Source organism: Tursiops truncatus, chromosome 11 (assembly GCF_011762595.2).
Source record: "Tursiops truncatus isolate mTurTru1 chromosome 11, mTurTru1.mat.Y, whole genome shotgun sequence".
Classification (NCBI taxonomy): Eukaryota; Metazoa; Chordata; class Mammalia; order Artiodactyla; family Delphinidae; genus Tursiops; species Tursiops truncatus.
In genome coordinates, this window is record NC_047044.1 from 13899724 (window position 1) to 13917259 (window position 17536).

General features: G+C 47.5%; 1 protein-coding gene across 1 annotated transcript in view; it reads left to right on the forward strand.

Moving 5' to 3' along the window:
* Positions 1–17536, forward strand: part of LARGE1 (LARGE xylosyl- and glucuronyltransferase 1) — a 588787-nt gene that overhangs the window by 550162 nt on the left and 21089 nt on the right. Inside the window, 1 exon segment of the mRNA XM_033866163.2 lies at positions 688–966. Within this exon segment, the coding sequence (XP_033722054.2) occupies positions 688–966 (279 nt within the window).

A 17536-nucleotide genomic window follows, 5' to 3' on the forward strand; every position in this document is an offset into this window, starting at 1 on the left:
GTCCAAGAACCAAAGCTGACTGGACATCTAGAGCCTCAATTCCTTCATCAGGAAAATGGGGGAAATGACAGATGGGGCACAGGGCGTGGGGGAGAATTCTGGGAAGTGTCTGGTGCATAGTAATGAGTCAGTGATTGTGGTTATTATTACTCTTGTTTTTACTGGTTGTTTTAATGCTCCTTGTAACTCAGTTTGGCTAAATCTCCTATGGCTGGTCCCTGCTTCAGGAGAGTGGGAGGGCTGCTGTACACCTTTGCTGAGGGAGAAGGAAAGGTGTAGGAGTTTTAAGCTGGAAAGGGATCTTTACATCATTAACTGTATTTTTTCCCACCCACTGTTGAAAAGAGGAGTCTGAAAAGAAAAAGCTTAGTATAGTGGGATGTGACTCTCTCCATATCACCCCTCTGGGTGGAAGCATTCGAACGCTAGACACAAAAAGGTGAGTGGTATTGTGCCCATTTTACAGATAAAGGAACTGAGGTTTGGTTATTGGCCTCCATCACACAGTGATTAACATTTAGAGCAGGGGTTTGGATTTGGAGCTGACTGACCAACTGTGGATGGAGATGGAGTTCCCCAGCCCCAGGCTAGCGGACAGGACGATGCGCGCGGATACGCAGATGACACCTGTAGATGCAGATGAGGCCCGCGCATGCGCGGATGCGTCAGGTGTCCCGTCTCTTGCAGGCTCCAGATGCTCGAGGCCATCTGCAAGCACTGGGAGGGGCCCATCAGCCTGGCCCTCTACCTGTCGGACGCTGAGGCCCAGCAGTTCCTCCGCTACGCACAGGGCTCGGAGGTGCTCATGGGCCGCCACAACGTGGCCTACCACATCGTGTACAAGGAGGGCCAGTTCTACCCCGTGAACCTGCTGCGCAACGTGGCCATGAAGCACGTGGGCACGCCCTACATGTTCCTGTCCGACATCGACTTCCTGCCCATGTACGGACTCTATGAGTACCTCAGGTGAGAACCCATGGGGCTCAGGCGCGGGCAGTGCTGGGGCCAAAACCCCCCTTAGGATCGTCGTCTAGTCCAGTGTTCCCTCTGTCAATGGGTCAGCCAAGACCCAGAGGGGAGAGCACCTGCCCAAGTCCACCCATAGATAAGTGGCCCCTGACTGCCGGGTTTGGAGGGGCGGTTAGGCTGTCAAGTGTCTGTATTTTTACGATGATCAGACTAGAACCCCAGGTGGCCTCATGAAATGTTCATGGCAGAGCTTGGTCCAGGAAGCATCTCCTGCCTCCCAGTCTAATGCTCTTCCTATAGCTCTTATGAAAACATATCATTCCTCCTGCAATTTTGGATCAGACAGCCTTCATCTAAACATTCTAGAAAGATCACTGCCTTTTCTGGAAAACAAATCAAAGCGGTGGTGACGGCGAACGTTTAGTGAAGCGCTCGCTGAGCGTCAGGCACTGTTCTGAACGCATGGCAAGTGGGATTTCATTTCCTCCCCTTGCGGAGTCCCTGCCACGGGTACTATTATCATTCTTTATGTTCCCAGCGGGAGACTGGGAGCGAGATGGGGAGCTCACACTAACGTGGGAGCTGGGGTCAGCCGGCCTGACTCTCTGTGACTGCATCCAGCTCTCCCCATGGGGGGGGGGGGGCAGGCAGGCATCCAGCAGCCGGGGAGAGCTCTCAGCTTGTTGCATTTATTATGGAATAACAAACCATCTGAACTGGAAGGGGCTATGGAATTCACCTAGGCCAAAAGTCCCCACGTGAGCAAACTAAAGTCACAAGATGTAAATGGTCAAAATTCGTTTTAATCCTTTAGCACTGTCGTTTGTCAACATGAGTTATCTCTGCTGCCAGGTGAGTACCTTCCTGATCCAGGTACCATGAGGGGTGGTTTGCATATGTTAATTGTCCTGCTGGAGCCACGCTTCAAGCCCAAAAGGCAGGCATGGTTACCCCCTCCCTTTTATTGTGGTGAACGGTGAGGCTCAGAGAAGCAAAGTAACCTGCTCAGGTGCACCTAGGCGGCTCCGGGATTCGAACCAGTATCTGTGGGACCCCAGGTCTGCAGCCTGCCCTGCTTCATACTTGTCTGGCTGCTCTGGGGTCTGTGACTGTCCCAAACAGAGCAGGGTCTGAATTCTCTCTCTCCTGGTCTCTTGCCCTCCCCCACTTCCCTCCCTGTGTGTGTGTGTGTGTGTGTGTGCGTGTGCGTGTGTGTGTGTGTGCGCGCACGTGTGCGCGCCTGTCTCTGTCTCTGTCTGTCTCACTCTCAAAAGAGCTCCCACAAGAGTCTTCAAACCTTTGGTACTAAAGCCGGAGCATGGATGTGGTACGAGCTCCCCCGCTGCCCTGCCCTCTAGATCAAGGGAAGGCAGACTGTTCTCTGTCCACTGTCTGAGTCAGGTTTCCTTCCAGGGTTATCTTGGGATGCCATAGCATCAATCTCTCCCCTCTGAGCAGGTGGAGTCCCTTCCAGACTGTCTTTATTAAGAACAACAGGTGATGAGAAAACCGTAATGCAAAGAGTCATGCACCACAATGTTCATCACAGCTGTATTTACAGTAGCCAGGACACGGAAGCAAACTAAGTGTCCACTGACAGATGAATGGATAAAGATGTGGCACATATATACAATGGAATATTAGCCCTAAAAAGAAACGAAATTGAGTTATTTGTAGTGAGGTGGATGGACCTAGAGTCTGTCATACAAAGTAAGTCAGAAAGAGAAAAACAAATACCCTATGCTAACGCATATATATGGAATCTAAAAAAACAAAAACAATTCTTATGAACCTAGGGGCAGGACAGGAATGAAGACGCAGACGTTAGAGAATGGACTTGAGGACACGGGGAGGCGCAAGGGTAAGCTGGGACAAAGTGAGAGAGTGGCACGGACAGATATACACTACCAAATGTAAAATAGATAGCTAGTGGGAAGCAGCCGCATAGCACAGGGAGATCAGCTCGGTGCTTTGTGACCACCTAGAGGGGTGGGATAGGGAGAGTGGGAGGGAGGAAGATGCAAGAGGGAAGAGATATGAGGATATATGTATATGTATAACTGTTTCATTTTGTTATAAAGCAGAAACTAACACACCACTGTAAAGCAATTATACTCCAATAAAGATGTTTTAAAAAAAAAAACAACAGGTAAGCGACCCTGAGTCAACATAACCCTCAGTCAGGGAGGATGAGAGGTGTCTTCCCAAAAAGCATTGGCTGTGGTAGGGAGCTCTGTGAACCCTAACTCCTGACCCTGCAGGGACGCCAGGAATGGAGCTGTCTTCCAGCTCCAGCTGGGCCTTGGGATACCAGTGTGTGGAGTGAGGGCGCCCCCGTGTGGCCAGACAGCACTTTCAGCCCCTGATTCCTGTGAATTGTGAAACCTCTGCAGCTTGCAGCATGATGACAGGCTCTGGGTGTGTCGGGCGGGGCTTTCAAGGGAACAGACGGTAGGGGTGAGGGCTGCCCTCCCCCAGCAAGAGAGAGGCTTCACTATTGGACCACAGCCCACCTTCTGGGGCTCTACTGCGGGAGCACCCGCAGAGACTTCCTTCCAGCTAGTTGAAGGTGAACTGGCCCCATCTTAAAAGTCTGTGGTCTCTGCTCCCCCATCCAAAGACTATATAATTTTGTCTCGTGGGCCTCGTGATTTGAAAAACATTACACGTGAACAGACTGCGTTTTATGTCGTCTTCCTATGTTTTATTGATCAAAGACGTCAGTAACTGCTAATCATGACCTTTCCCAATGTGAGGTAACTGGTATTGCCCATTAATTAACATTTCCTTACTACACAGTCACCTGAAGTTTGAGTTGGCCTTTAGCCACCTCCTCACCAGAAGGTATGTGGTTCCCCTCACGCATTTTGAAATATTGCAGATTGCCCCTGAAACCCCATTCCTTTCTTCACAGGCCCTATGGGAGTCCAGAGACCCTGAGTTGAGAATAACTGATCTTGTCCAGTGTTTTTTTACTGCACACGTGAGAACAGACCAGAGAAGCAAAGCGACTTCCGTCTAGAGTGAAAAGATAGTGGGACTTTCCGGATTCTTTCTTCTCCATCCATAGTATCCATTCGTTTAGTGAGTAACCGTTTACGAGGCGCCTTAGGGGCCCCCCTATCTGTGAACTACACAGATAGGATCCCAGAGGTTTAGACCAACAGGAATGACAGTTGAGCAAAGACGCAGACTCCTTAGGTACTGTGATGGGTGTGTCCTCTCCCAGGGTTTTCAGCCTCATCTGGGGGGGAGGCAGTATAGGAAAAGATGTCCTGAAGAGGTTAGATCTAAATGGAGGCCTGAGGCTGAGCTGGAGTTTGCCAGGAGAGGGGACGATGTTCCAGGTAGAGAGAGAGAGCCATTCTGGAGAGGCAGGTGGCCAGAGCCCTGATGGGGAGAACAGCAAGAGATGATGTGGCCAGAAGTGTAAGCCAGGGTGGGTCCCTCAGGACTTCTCATAAAATACGCTAAGGAGTTTGGGCTTTATGCGGCGGGGGGTGGGGGGGTGGGTAATGGAAGATCCCTGAGAGAATGGCATGATTAGGTGTGCATTTAAGGAGGATCACTCTTGTTGCCTCAGGGAAGGATCACAGTCAGTAGGGCCAGAGGAGATAAGTTAGGGGACTCTTGCGTTCATTCTGGTGAGAGATGTTGGAGGCCTAGCAAAGGGATCAGAAGTAGCTGCAGAGACAGGTAGATGGACCAGAGAGAGATTCTGCAGCTGAAATCAGTAACTGTCTGCAAAGGTGGCTGGGCTTTGGAAGCAAGACAGGGAACCTCTTTCAAATGTTGTCACCTGAGGCTTCCTTTTCAAAAGCCTGTACCTGCAAGTCCTGCCTGCTTTGGCCTGTGTCTCGTGCTGGCCCCTCTTGGTCTTCCCGGACTAAGCAGGATATCATGGCATTGACTCTGAGTGTCATGGTGGACAGGCACCTGCTGCGACCCTGGTTCCAGCTCGCACTCTGTGCCGTAAAAAACTGTGTGACTTCCAACAATTCTGTTTTTTTCAACCTGTTTCTTTATATTCTTCAAGAGGAGCTAGAAATCTGGATTTTCATGTTTTAATTTTTAGTGTTGACAACTAATTTTTTTAAAAATGTAAACACTGTTGAGTCAGACCAAACATGTCTTCAGGATGAACAGAACCTTCTCATCCCCACAGACCACCAGTTTGTGACCTCTGACCTTTTTTAAAAAAATTTTATTGGAGTATAGTTGATTTCTAATGTTGTGTTACTTTCTGGTGTACAGCAAAGTGATTCAGTTATACATATACATATATTCATTCTTTTTTAGATTCTTTTCTCATATAGGTTATCACAGAATATTGGGTAGAGTTGCCAGTGCTATACAGTAGGTCCCTGTTGGTCATAGTAGTGTGTGTGTTCATCCCAAGCTCCTGATTTATCCTCCCTCCCCCACCTTTCCCCTTTGGTAACCAAAAGTTTGTTTTTGATGTCTGTAAGTCTGCTTCTCTTTTGTAAATAAGTTCATTTGTATCTCTTTTTTTCATTAGATTCCACATATAAGTGATAACATATGGTATTTGTCTTAGCTTAAATGGTATTTGTCATAGCTTATTTCATGTAGTATGATCATCTCTAGGTCCATGCATGTTGCTGCAAATGGCATTATTTCATTCTTTTTTATGACTGAGTAATATTCCATTATATACATGTACCACATCTTTATCCATTCCTGTCGATGGACATTTAGGTTGCTTCCATGTCTTGACTATTGTAAATAGTGCTGCAGTGAAAATTGAGGTGCATGTATCCTTTCGGACTATGGTTTTCTCCAGATATATGCCCCGCCCAGGAGTGGGACTGCCAGATCATGTGCTAGTTCTATTTTTAGTTTTTTAAGGAACCGCCATCCTGTTCTCCATAGTGGCTTACATTCCCACCAACAGTGCAAGAGGGTTCCCTTCTCCACACCGTCTCCAGCATTTATTGTTGGTAGACTTTTTGATGATGGCCATTCTGACCGTTATGAGGTGCTAACTCATTGTAGTTTTGATTTGCATTTCTCTGATAATTGGTGATGTTAAGCATCTTCTTATGTGCTTTTTGGCCATCTGTATATCTTCTTTGGAGAAATGTCTATTTAGATCTTCTGCCCATTTTTTGATTGGGTTGTTTGTTTTTTTGATATAGAGCTGCATGAGCTGTTTGTAAATTTTGGAGATTAATCCCTTGTCGGTATGACCTCTGACCTTGATCATTTCTAGGAACTAGAATTTTGAGAACTGGTAAGGAATACGATTCTATCAGAAGTCCCAAGTAAGCGTGCACTGTCCTTTTCATGTGAAGATAACCATACTGACTTGCCATTAGCTTAAGGAAAAATTTCTTCTGTGTGAGGTAAGTGTTATTACAGGTGACCAAACAGAGGCCCCGGAGAGGTTAAATCTTAGTGCCAGAGGAGGAAGGTGGCCACCCCTCTACAATAGCCTGCTCATTAACGGAAGGGGCTAGATCCCTCTCAAAACTCAGGATACCGGAGCAGGCTGGTTGGCAGCCCTTTGATTAGACCCCCAAACACACCCATATCACCCCTTTTGGGGAGCCTACTAGGTTACCAAAAAAGGTTCAGCATCATAGCTCCCTGAGCAGTTGCTTAGCAACCAGCTATTATCATAGCAAAAACAAACAGATCAACTGGAAAATAATGAAATCGGTTACATGCATGGGCATAGCTGCAGAGTTTCACTAAAATATCACTCCCACCCCTTCACCTGTGTCTTCTAAGAAATGAGGGTGGAGGGCTTCCCTGGTGGCTCAGTGGTTGGGAGTCCACCTGCCGATGCAGGGGACATGAGTTCGTGCCCCGGTCCGGGAAGATCCCACATGCTGCGGAGCAGCTGGGCCCGTGAGCCATGGCCGCTGAGCCTACGCGTCCGGAGCCTGTGTTCCGCAGCGGGAGAGGCCACAACAGTGAGAGGCCCGCGTACTGAAAAAGAAAAAAAAAAAAAAAATGAGGGTGGAGATGTGCAGCGTTCACTCCTGATTTCAGACATGTCAAGTGAAATTCAGCAGGCATGGCAGAAGTCACGCAGACCGGCCTTTGCCTGCAGGTCCTACCGTGCTTGTCAAGGATGTGACTCGGGGTTGCTTATTTCGTCTCCCCAGTCCTCTGCTTCCTCAGTTAGTAAAGGGGCTAGTAATAGCTTCTTGCGGGGGTCCAGTAGGTGTTCAACAGAAGTTAATTTTCTGTGCTTTGACGCTCAGAACTGAACGTCTTTGCCAGGCCCCCGCCCATACCCCCGCTGTTGCGAACTGCCGCCTTCAGTACAGCCTGGTAACTTCATGTAACCATCTTTTTTTTTTTTTTTAATGAAATGAGAAACTATATACTCGTGCTCATTCACTCCAAAAACTATTGAGTGAGCACCTACTATGTGCCAGACAGTGCTGTCTCTGGATTCGCTCGACCTGCATCTTAACACTGAGCGCTCCTCACTCAGCCTTTACTGGACCTTGGGAAAGGTACTTAACCCTCAAACTCTGCACCTATGAAGTGAGGATCCTATTCTTTCTTCACTCTTAAGGTTCTGGGAAGGTTAAATGGAATAGTACTGGAAAGCACCTAGCACATGCCTGGTATGTTCTACATTCCACAGATATACACTGTGCATCTGCCATGACCAGGCTGTGTTCTAGGCACGGGGGCTTTCACGGTGCACAGCACAGCCCGAGCTCCTGCCCTCATGGGGTTACATTCTAGGGGGCACTCCAGCTGCACGCCTTGCTGTTGCTCTTGTCATTATCAATACAGGTACAGAGATAAAAGATACGCAAGGTCAGACTCACAAGATGACGACCCAGCGTGGGTGGGCTGGGAAGGCCTCGAAAATAGGTGATAGCTCAGTTCAGGCTTTAAGGACTAATAGGTATAAAGGCATGAAATATCTTGGCATGTTCAAGGAATGTTCCAGAATGGTAGAGGCCTAGACAGCTCTGTCTGCTGGGACGTCCCACATCCACGAGACTGGGGCAGGTTTCTCGCCTCTTTCTCTAACCCAGCAGAATCCTCATCTTTGTTCAGTGCTTGAAGCTTTAAACCTCTGTGCTTTGCTTTGCAAATGTTGCCTCGCTTTTGAGGGGACAAACGTGCCACGTTGGTTGAGACTATATCCTGAGAGTGTACAGGAGTGACAGATTCCAGTTTTATTGTGTTCTCTGCAGGATGACAGCTAACCGCCCTCCCCCATCACGTGTCCCCTGGCACATGATGGCGGCTTTGTAAACACTGGTTGAATGAAGGACAGAAATGTGAACAAGGCCAGGGACAGGTGGCGCCAGGCGAGGCCGACTGGCTGCTCGATGAGGGACATTACCAGGTGGCGTTCCCTTGTGTACATTCGTCATTTTGTTTCTACTGCAACATTTAACATTTATTGAGCACGTACTACAGGCCAAGCGCTGTTGCAAGCACTTTCGCATGTATTTTGTCATTTAACTTCATTACAGTTCATTTAACAGATGAGGATGCCTGGGTGAAATAACATGCCCACAGGCACAGCATCACTAAGCAGACATCTTGCTTATCCTGGCTTATCCAAAGGCGTTCTGTGCTTACTGTTTTTATAATATTTGTTTGTTTTATTGAAGTATAGTTGATTTACAATGTTGTGTTAATTTCTCCTGTACAGCAAAGTGATTCAATTATACATATATATTTACATTTTTATATTTTTTTCCATTTTGGTTTATCACAGGATATTGAATATAGTTCCCTGTGCTATACAGTAGGACCTTGTTGTTTATCCATCCTGTATATAATAATTTGCATCTTCTAACCCCAAACTCCCACTCCCTCCCTCCATATCCCCTTGCCCCCTTGGCAACCACAAGTCTGCTCTCTGTGTCTGTGAGTTTCTGTTTTGTACATAAGTTCATTTGTGGCATATTTTAGATTCCACATATAAGGGATATCATATGGTAATTTCTCTGGCTTACTTCACTTAGTATGATAATCTCTAAGTCAGTCCATGCACGTTGCTGCAAATGGCATTATTTCATTCTTTTTATGGCTGAGTAATATCCCATTGTATATATGTGCCACATCTTCTTTATCCATTCATCTGTCTATGGACACTTAGGTTGCTTCCATGTCCTGGCTATTGTAAATAGCGCTGCAATGAGCATTGTGGTACATGACTCTTTTTGAATTATGGTTTTCTCTGGGTATAGGCCCAGGAGTGGGATTGCTGGGTCGTATGGTAGTTCTATTTTCAGTTTTTTGAGGAACCTCCATACTGTTCTCCATAGTGGCTGCACCAATTTACATTCCCACCAACAATGGGGGGGGGTTCCCCTTTCTCCACACCCTCTCCAGCCATTTGTTTGCTGTTGTGCTTAACCTGTTTATTGAGCCAAACGCCTGATGGGCTGATCTCTACCATCATCATGATGGCCATGATCATCCTCACAGGTCGTAGTTATCAAGTGCATTCTATGCGTGGAAGAACTGTCTTAAGCTCTACATGAGATAATCCATTTAATTCGTACAAAACCCCACAGCCCAAGTCCTAATATATCCCCGTCTCAGGGAGGATAAAACAGTGGCACAAAGATGTAACTTGCTGGAGAGTACGAGCAGGTGAGTGTCCAGGTAGGGCCTGAATCTGGGCAGGCTGTCCCAGAGCTGCCCTCTGAACTGCAAAGCTCTTAATGGCCCCTCCAGTTAACCTCCAGCTCACAGCTGACCCGGGGCGGCACATAGAAAGCACCGCTGGATGTTCAGCCGTGATTGCTAACGGCAAAGGGGCAGTGGGGTAATTAGATAGGAATGAATGAGGATGTTGAGAAGGACATGAGATGCTGCCTGGAGAGTCCCTGGCACAGAGCCGGGCGCAGTCAACGACAGCTTTTTCTTTTATTAACATGCCCCAAAAGCTCATTCTTAGCTTCTCTTTCCTTCCTGCCCCTCCCTGCCTGACAGCTTCTCCCTCTGGATGTGTTAATGCCATCAATTCAGGAACCACCCAATTTTGCTGGCCCTGGGGGCCCCCCAGCTCTCAAGATGACTCTGCCCCTCTCTGCCCGCATCCGTGATGTGTCTGTCTTACGGTGCCACTCCCTGTAGGCAGCTTTATCTCCCTCATTTGCAAGTCCTTGCTGTTGTCCACACACACCTCCTGGAAGCCTGTCTGCTGGGAACTCATTTCCTAGGCAACTATAATAGAATCTTAGCAAACCCCATTACCTGGCCTCCTGTGCAGGGGAGTGCAGCAAGGCCTGGGACGGGCTGTGCCCAGGTCTGCCTCCACAGTTACCTGAGCAGATGATAAGCACAGCTTAACTCTGCCCCCTCCGCCCTCTCTGCCCAGAGGTAGGTTGCTAAGTCCTGAAAAGTGTAATTCAGATGATTTCCCATTGCTCTGGTTGGAAGCCATGATTCTATCTGGTACTCTTGAAGGTAGGCAGTGTAAGGGGTGTGGGGGGCAGCTGGGGACCAGGGGGCTTCTCAGAGCCACAGACACACATGTACACGTGCACACGCACCTCTCTGTGCTCACTGGTTGCTGGTATCTGTGGCCAAGGTAGCCCTGCTGCTTCTCACCAGCTGCCAGCTTGCTCCCTGGTTCTGTTTGCACCGCGCCCACATACTTCCAGGAATAAGCTGAAATCAGAAAGGTACGGGGGAATCTCAGCCTTCTCTTCAAATAGGGATCACCCCAACTGTGCCCCATCTACACCTCGTGAGCCTCGTGGGAGGATACGAGGGTGCAGGCAGCCTGAGGAAGGGAGAGAGACGTTTACAAACACCCTCCATGCACCTGGTGTTGTGCTAGGTGCTTGACAGATGTTTTTCGGGTTTTTTGTTGGTTTGTTTTGTTTTGGCCATGCTGCGCTGGCATGCGGGCTCTTAGTTCCCTAACCAGGGATCGAACCCACGCCCTCTGCAGTGGAAGTGCAGAGTCTTAACCACTGGACCACCAGGGAAGTCCCCAAATATTATCTTTTTTAATCACAAACGTTATCATTTTTTAAATGCAAAAGATAAACTTGATCAAAAGTCGTATGTATTTAAGTGGCGGAACTACAGCTGCCACCCAGCTCTGTTGCTTCCAAAGGGCTCTCTTCACAGTACCACCCTCTCTCTCACATAAGACAACTGCAAATTGATTCCTTCATTCCCTGCGTATTTATTGCTTGCCTGATGTGTGCCTGACACAGTGCCAGAGCTAGAAACGTAACCATGAACAAGGCTCATCCTTGACCTCAAGCCTAGCAGAGCTGATAGGTACGTAAGCAGGCACTCTGCGTGTTATTACCACTGCCACCACCCGCCATCCTCGGTGAGCAAAGAAGTCCAGGACGATGCCCACCATCCCTAATCATTAGAGAAATGCAAATCAAAACTACAATGAGGTATCACCTCACACCTGTCAGAAGGGCCAGCATCAAAGTCTACAGGCAATAAATGCTGGAGAGGGTGTGGAGAAAAGGGAACCCTCCTGCACTGTTGGTGGGAATATAAATTGGTACAACCATCATGGAGAACAGTATGGAGGTTCCTTAAAAGTCTAAAAATAGAACTACCATATGACCCAGCAATCCCACTCCCGGGCATATATCCAGAGAAAACCATAATTTTACGAGATACATGCACCCCAGTGTTCATAGCAACACTATTCACAATAGCCAAGACACAGAAGCAACCTAAGTGTCCATGGACAGGAATGGATAAAGAAGATGTGGCACATACCTACAATGGAATATTACTCAGCCGTAAAAAAGAATGAAATTATGCCATTTGCAGCAACATGCATGGACCTAGAGATTATCATACCAAGTGAAATAAGCCAGAGAAAGACAAATACCATATGATAATCACTTATATGTGGAATCTTAAAAAATGATACAAATGAACTTGTTTACAAAACAGAAACAGACTCACAGACATCAGAAACAAACTTACGGTTACCAAAGTGGAAAGGAAGTGGGGAGGGATAAATTAGGAGTTTGGGATTAACATATTCACACTACTATATATAAAATAGACAATCAACAAGGACCTACTGTATAGCACAGGGAACTCTACTCAGTATTCTGTAATAACCTATATGGCAAAAGAATCTGAAAAAGAATGGATACACGTGTATGTATAACTGAATCACTCTGCTGTACACCTGAAACTAACACAACATTGTAAAACAACTGTACTCCAATATAAAATAAAAATAGAAAAGTCCAGGACGAACCAGTCCCAAAGAAGATGTAGCCCATCATCAAGGGGGACGCATCAAGGCCAACAGAGGTGGGCAGGGGAGGTGCAGGGAAGCAAAGTTCTCTAACTGGCTGCACACAAAGCCTTAAGAGAAAGTGTGATACTGTTCTGGGGTTTCAGAAACAGACATGCACTCCAGCACAAATTTCTTTCCCTCCTCCCATTCCTTGTAATATAATATTCCTGTGAGTGAGTCCTGGGAACTTGTATGAGCATCGCTTGGATTCCTTACAACACAGGGTTGATTAAACAGTCGGCTCTCTGACATTTGATGCCGTGGACATCTGAGGCCCAGAGAGCCGATGTCTCATTCTCTCCTGGCATCCTGACAGCAGCCCCAGTGCCTTTGGCCCCATGGTTCCGAGCAGTTTGTCACCTGTCAGCACCAACCTCAGCCATTCATGGCACCAACAAAGAAATCAGCCCAACCACTTCTGTTATAGGAGTGGAAGCTCTCGTGTCTAGAGAGTGAGGATCTCCATCCCTGCCCAGGGAGTAGGGGCAACAAGATGTGTCCAGACGGTAACCAGCATCAAGAGGGCTGATGCATAAAACAATTACCCTGATCAAAGCCCAAGAGGGTGGGAAGATGTTCTCCAGAATTCTGGGACGTTGTTCTAAAGCTAAGGGCAGCGGGAGTGGTCTTTAGCACCAAGTGCAGAGAAAAGTCGAGAAAGATGAGAATGGAGAAGTCTGTTGGATTTGACAGTGAGGGGACATTGCCAACCCTGGCCTGATCCAAGGAGTCAGAGGCAGACTGTAGTTGTTAGAGAAGCTAGTGGATGGTAAAGAAAAAAAAAAAAAAAGAATCAGTGCAGGAGGCTCAGTAAGCCAGGAGGTCGACGCCCGCCTCTGCACCTCCAAACGCTACCTGTGTTCTGGCCTCTGCCCAGTTAGCCACTACGATGTGGGATCCACCATTGGGATGCCATGTACAGAGCATCCGCATGCAGGCTGCAGCCTCCTGCCATCTCCCTCCATCCCCTTCCTAACCTCTCCCACCAACTGCCTTAATCCATGAGCTCCAAGAAGCTCATCGCTCCAGCTGCAAAGTCACCACATTAACAGACTTGGTCCACGTAGATCCTGTGATTATTGATCTTTCCAGGTTATTTCTACACTGGTGCAGCCTTAATTCATACAATGATGATTTTATCATCATCATCATTTGTCGTTTTAATGCAAATTACTTAACCTCTCAGAGTTTGAATGTCTTCTTCAGTAAACTGGGAATACTAGTACATATGTCATAGTATATCAGCAGTGATTCAAGGAGTAATGCCTATAAAGTGCCTGGCACAGTGCTTGTTACGGAAACGTTGCAAACACTTTTTTTTTTTTTTTTGCGGTACGCGGGCCTCTCACTGTTGTGGCCTCTCCCGTTGCGGAGCATAGGCTCCGGACACACAGGCCCAGCGGCCATGGCTCACGGGCCCAGCCGCTCCGCAACATGTGGGATCTTCCCGGACCGGGGCACGAACCCGTGTCCCCTGCATTGGCAGGCGGGCTCTCAACCACTGCGCCACCAGGGAAGCCCTACAAGCACTTTTGATTACTGTTTATTGACCACTTACAATGTACCAGGTGTGTTCTAAGAAATTCAGTTCCCCTGAATCCTATATGCTTGCTTATTTCCAAATTTTGCAAATACCTTGAACCCCCTCCCCTGACTGGCTAACTTCTGCTTTTTTTAATTTATTTTTGGTTGAATTGGGTCTTTGTTGCTGTGCACGGGCTTTCTCTAGTTGAGGCAAGGGGGGCAGCTACCCTTTGTTGCGATGTGCGGGCTTCTCATTGCAGTGGCTTCTCGTTGCGGAGCACGGGCTCTAGGCATGCAGGCTTCGGTAGTTGTGGCTCGCAGGCCCTAGAGCACAGGTTCAGTAGTTGTGGCGCACGGGCTTAGTTGCTCCGTGGCATGTGGGATCTTCCCGGACCAGGGTTCGAACCCATGTCCCCTGCATTGGCAGGCGGATTCTTAACCACCGCACCACCAGGGAAGTCCCACTTCTGCTTTTTAGAACACAGTTCAACTAATGGCATTTTTCACAGAACTAGAACAAAATATTTTGAATTTATATGGAAACACAAAAGACCCCAAATAGCCAAAGCAATCCTGAGAAAGAAAAACAGAGCTGGAGGAATCAGACTCCCTGCTTCAGACTATACTACAAAGCCAGAGTAATCAAGACAATATGTTACTGGCACAAAAACAGAAATATAGATCAATGGAACAGGATAGAGAGCCCAGAAATAAATTCATGCACCTATGATCAATTTAACAGAGAAAAGACACCGAGTCTCTTGTAATACTGTGCAGTGCAGATTTGCCTGCCTGTGTCTTTCCAATTCTGTCTTAGGTTATAGGTCCACGAATGAGCCTGCTGGATCATATGGTAGCTCAATGAAAAGACAGTCTCTTCAATAAGTGGTGCTGGGAAAACTGGACAGCTACATGTAAAAAAAAAATGAAATTAGAACACTCCCTAACACCATACACGAAAATAAACTCGAAATGGATCAAAGATCTAAATGTAAGGCCGGACACTATAAAACTCTTAGAGGAAAACATAGGCAGAACACTTTTTCACAGAAATCACAATGGTATCTTTTTTAATCCACCTTCTAGAGTAACAAAAATAAAAATAAACAAATGGGACTTAATTAAACTTAAAAACTTCTGCACAACAAAGGAAACCATAAAACGAAAACACAACCCACAGAATAGGAGAAAATATTTGCAAATGAAGTGACCAACAAGGGATTAATCTCGAAAATATACAGACATCTCATGTAGTTCTATGTCAAAAAAAACAGGAAGATGGCGGAAGAGTAAGGCGCGGAGATCACCTTCCTCCCCACAGATACACCAGAAATACATCTACACGTGGAGCAACTCCTACAGGACACCTACTGAACGCTGGCAGAAGACCTCAGACCTCCCAAAAGGCAAGAAACCCCCCACGTACCTGTGTACAGCAAAAGAAAAAAGAATAAACAGACAAAAGAATAGGGACGGGACCCTCACCAGTGGGAGGGAGCTGTGAAGGAGGAAAGATTTCCACACACTGGGAAGCCCCTTCGCAGGCGAAGACTGCGGGTGGCGCAGTGGGGAGCTTCGGTGCCGCGGAGGAGAGCACAGCAACAGGGGTGCGGAGGGCAAAGCAGAGAGATTCCCGCACAGAGGATCGGTGCCGACCGGCACTCACCAGCCCGAGAGGCTTGTCTGCTCACCCACCGGGGCAGGCGGGACTGGGAGCTGAGGCTCGGGCTTCGGTCGGATGCAGGGAGAGGACCAGGGTTGGCGGCGTGAACACAGCCTGCAGGGGGTTAGTGCGCCACGGCTGGCCTGGAAGGAGTCCGGGGAAAAGCCTGGACCTGCCGAAGAGGCAAGAGACTTTTTCTTACCTCTTTGTTTCCTGGTGCGCGAGGAGAGGGGATTAAGAGCACTGCTTAAAGGAGCTCCAGAGACGGGCACGAGCCGCGGCTAAAAGCACGGACCCCAGAGACGGGCATGAGACGCTAAGGCTGCTGCTGCCGCCACCAAGAAGCCTGTGTGCGAGCACAGGTCACTATCCACACCCCCCTTCCAGGGAACCTGTGCAGCCCGCCACAGTGCCAGGGTCCCGGAATCCAGGGACAACTCCCGGGGGAGAACACGTGGCGCACTTCAAGCTGATGCAAAATCCCATCGGCCTCTGCCGCCGCAGGCTCACCCCGCATCCGCACCCCTCCCTCCCCGCGGCCTGAGTGAGCCAGAGCCCCCGAATCAGCGGCTCCCTTAACCCCGTCCTGTCTGAGCGAAGAACAGACGCCCTCTGGCGACCTACACGCAGAGGCGGGGCCAAATCCAAAGCTGAGCCCCTGGGAGCTGTGAGAACAAAGAAGAGAAAGGGAAATCTCTCCCAGCAGCCTTAGAAGCAGCAGATTAAAGCTCCATGATCAACTTGATGTCTGTGGAATACATGAATAGACAACGAATCATCCCAAATTGAGGAGGTGGACTTTGAGAGCAAGATTTATGCTGTATAGCTTTGCTTCCACCATTTGTCCTAGGGTTTTATCCGTCTGTCTTTGATTTTTTTTAAATTTTTCTTTTTTCTTAATAATTATTTTTTTCTTTTAATAACTTTATATTTTATCATACTTTATCTTCTTTCTTTTTTTCCTTCCTTCCCTCCTTCCTTCCTTCCTCCCTCCCTCCTTTCTTTCTTTCTTTCTTTCTTTCTTTCTACTTGACTAATTCTTTATTTCTAATTTTTCTCCCTTTTATTCTGAGCCGTGTGGATGAAAGGCTCTTGGTGCTGCAGCCAGGAGTCATTGCTGTGCCTCTGAGGTAGGAGAGCCAACTTCAGGACACTGGTCCACAAGAGACCTCCCAGCTCCACACAATATCAAACAGCGAAAATCTCCCAGAGATCTCCATCTCAGCACCCAGCTTCACTCAACGACCAGCAAGCTACAGTGCTGGACACCCTAAGCCAAACAACTAGGAAGACAGGAACACAACCCCACGCATTAGCAGAGAGGCTGCCTAAAATCATATAAGTCCATAGACACCCCAAAACACACCACCAGACGTGGACCTGCCCACCAGAGAGACAAGATCCAGCCTCATCCACCAAAACACAGGCACTAGTCCCCTCCACCAGGAAGCCTACACAACCCACTGAACCAACCTTAGCCACTGGGGAGAGACACCAAAAACAACGGGAACTACGAATCTGCAGCCTGAGAAAAGGAGACCCCAAACACAGTAAGATAAGCAAAATGAGAAGACAGAAAAACACACAGCAGATGAAGGAGCAAGATAAAAACCCACCAGACCAAACAAATGAAGAGGAAATAAGCAGTCTACCTGAAAAAGAATTCAGAGTAATGATAGTAAAGATGATCCAAAATCTTGGAAATAGAATGGACAAAATGCAAGAAACATTTAACAAGGACCTACAAGAACTAAAGATGAAACAAACAACAATGAACAACACAATAAATGAAATTAAAAATACTCTAGACGGGATCAATAGCAGAATAACTGAGGCAGAAGAACGGATAAGTGACCTGGAAGATAAAATAGTGGAAATAACTACTGCAGAGCAGAATAAAGAAAAAAGAATGAAAAGAACTGAGGACAGTCTCAGAGACCTCTGGGACAACATTAAATGCACCAACATTCGAATTATAGGGGTTCCAGAAGAAGAAGAGAAAAAGAAAGGGACTGAGAAGATTTTTGAAGAGATTATAGTTGAAAACTTCTCTAATATGGGAAAGGAAATAGTTAATCAAGTCCAGGAAGCACAGAGAGTCCCATACAGGATAAATCCAAGGA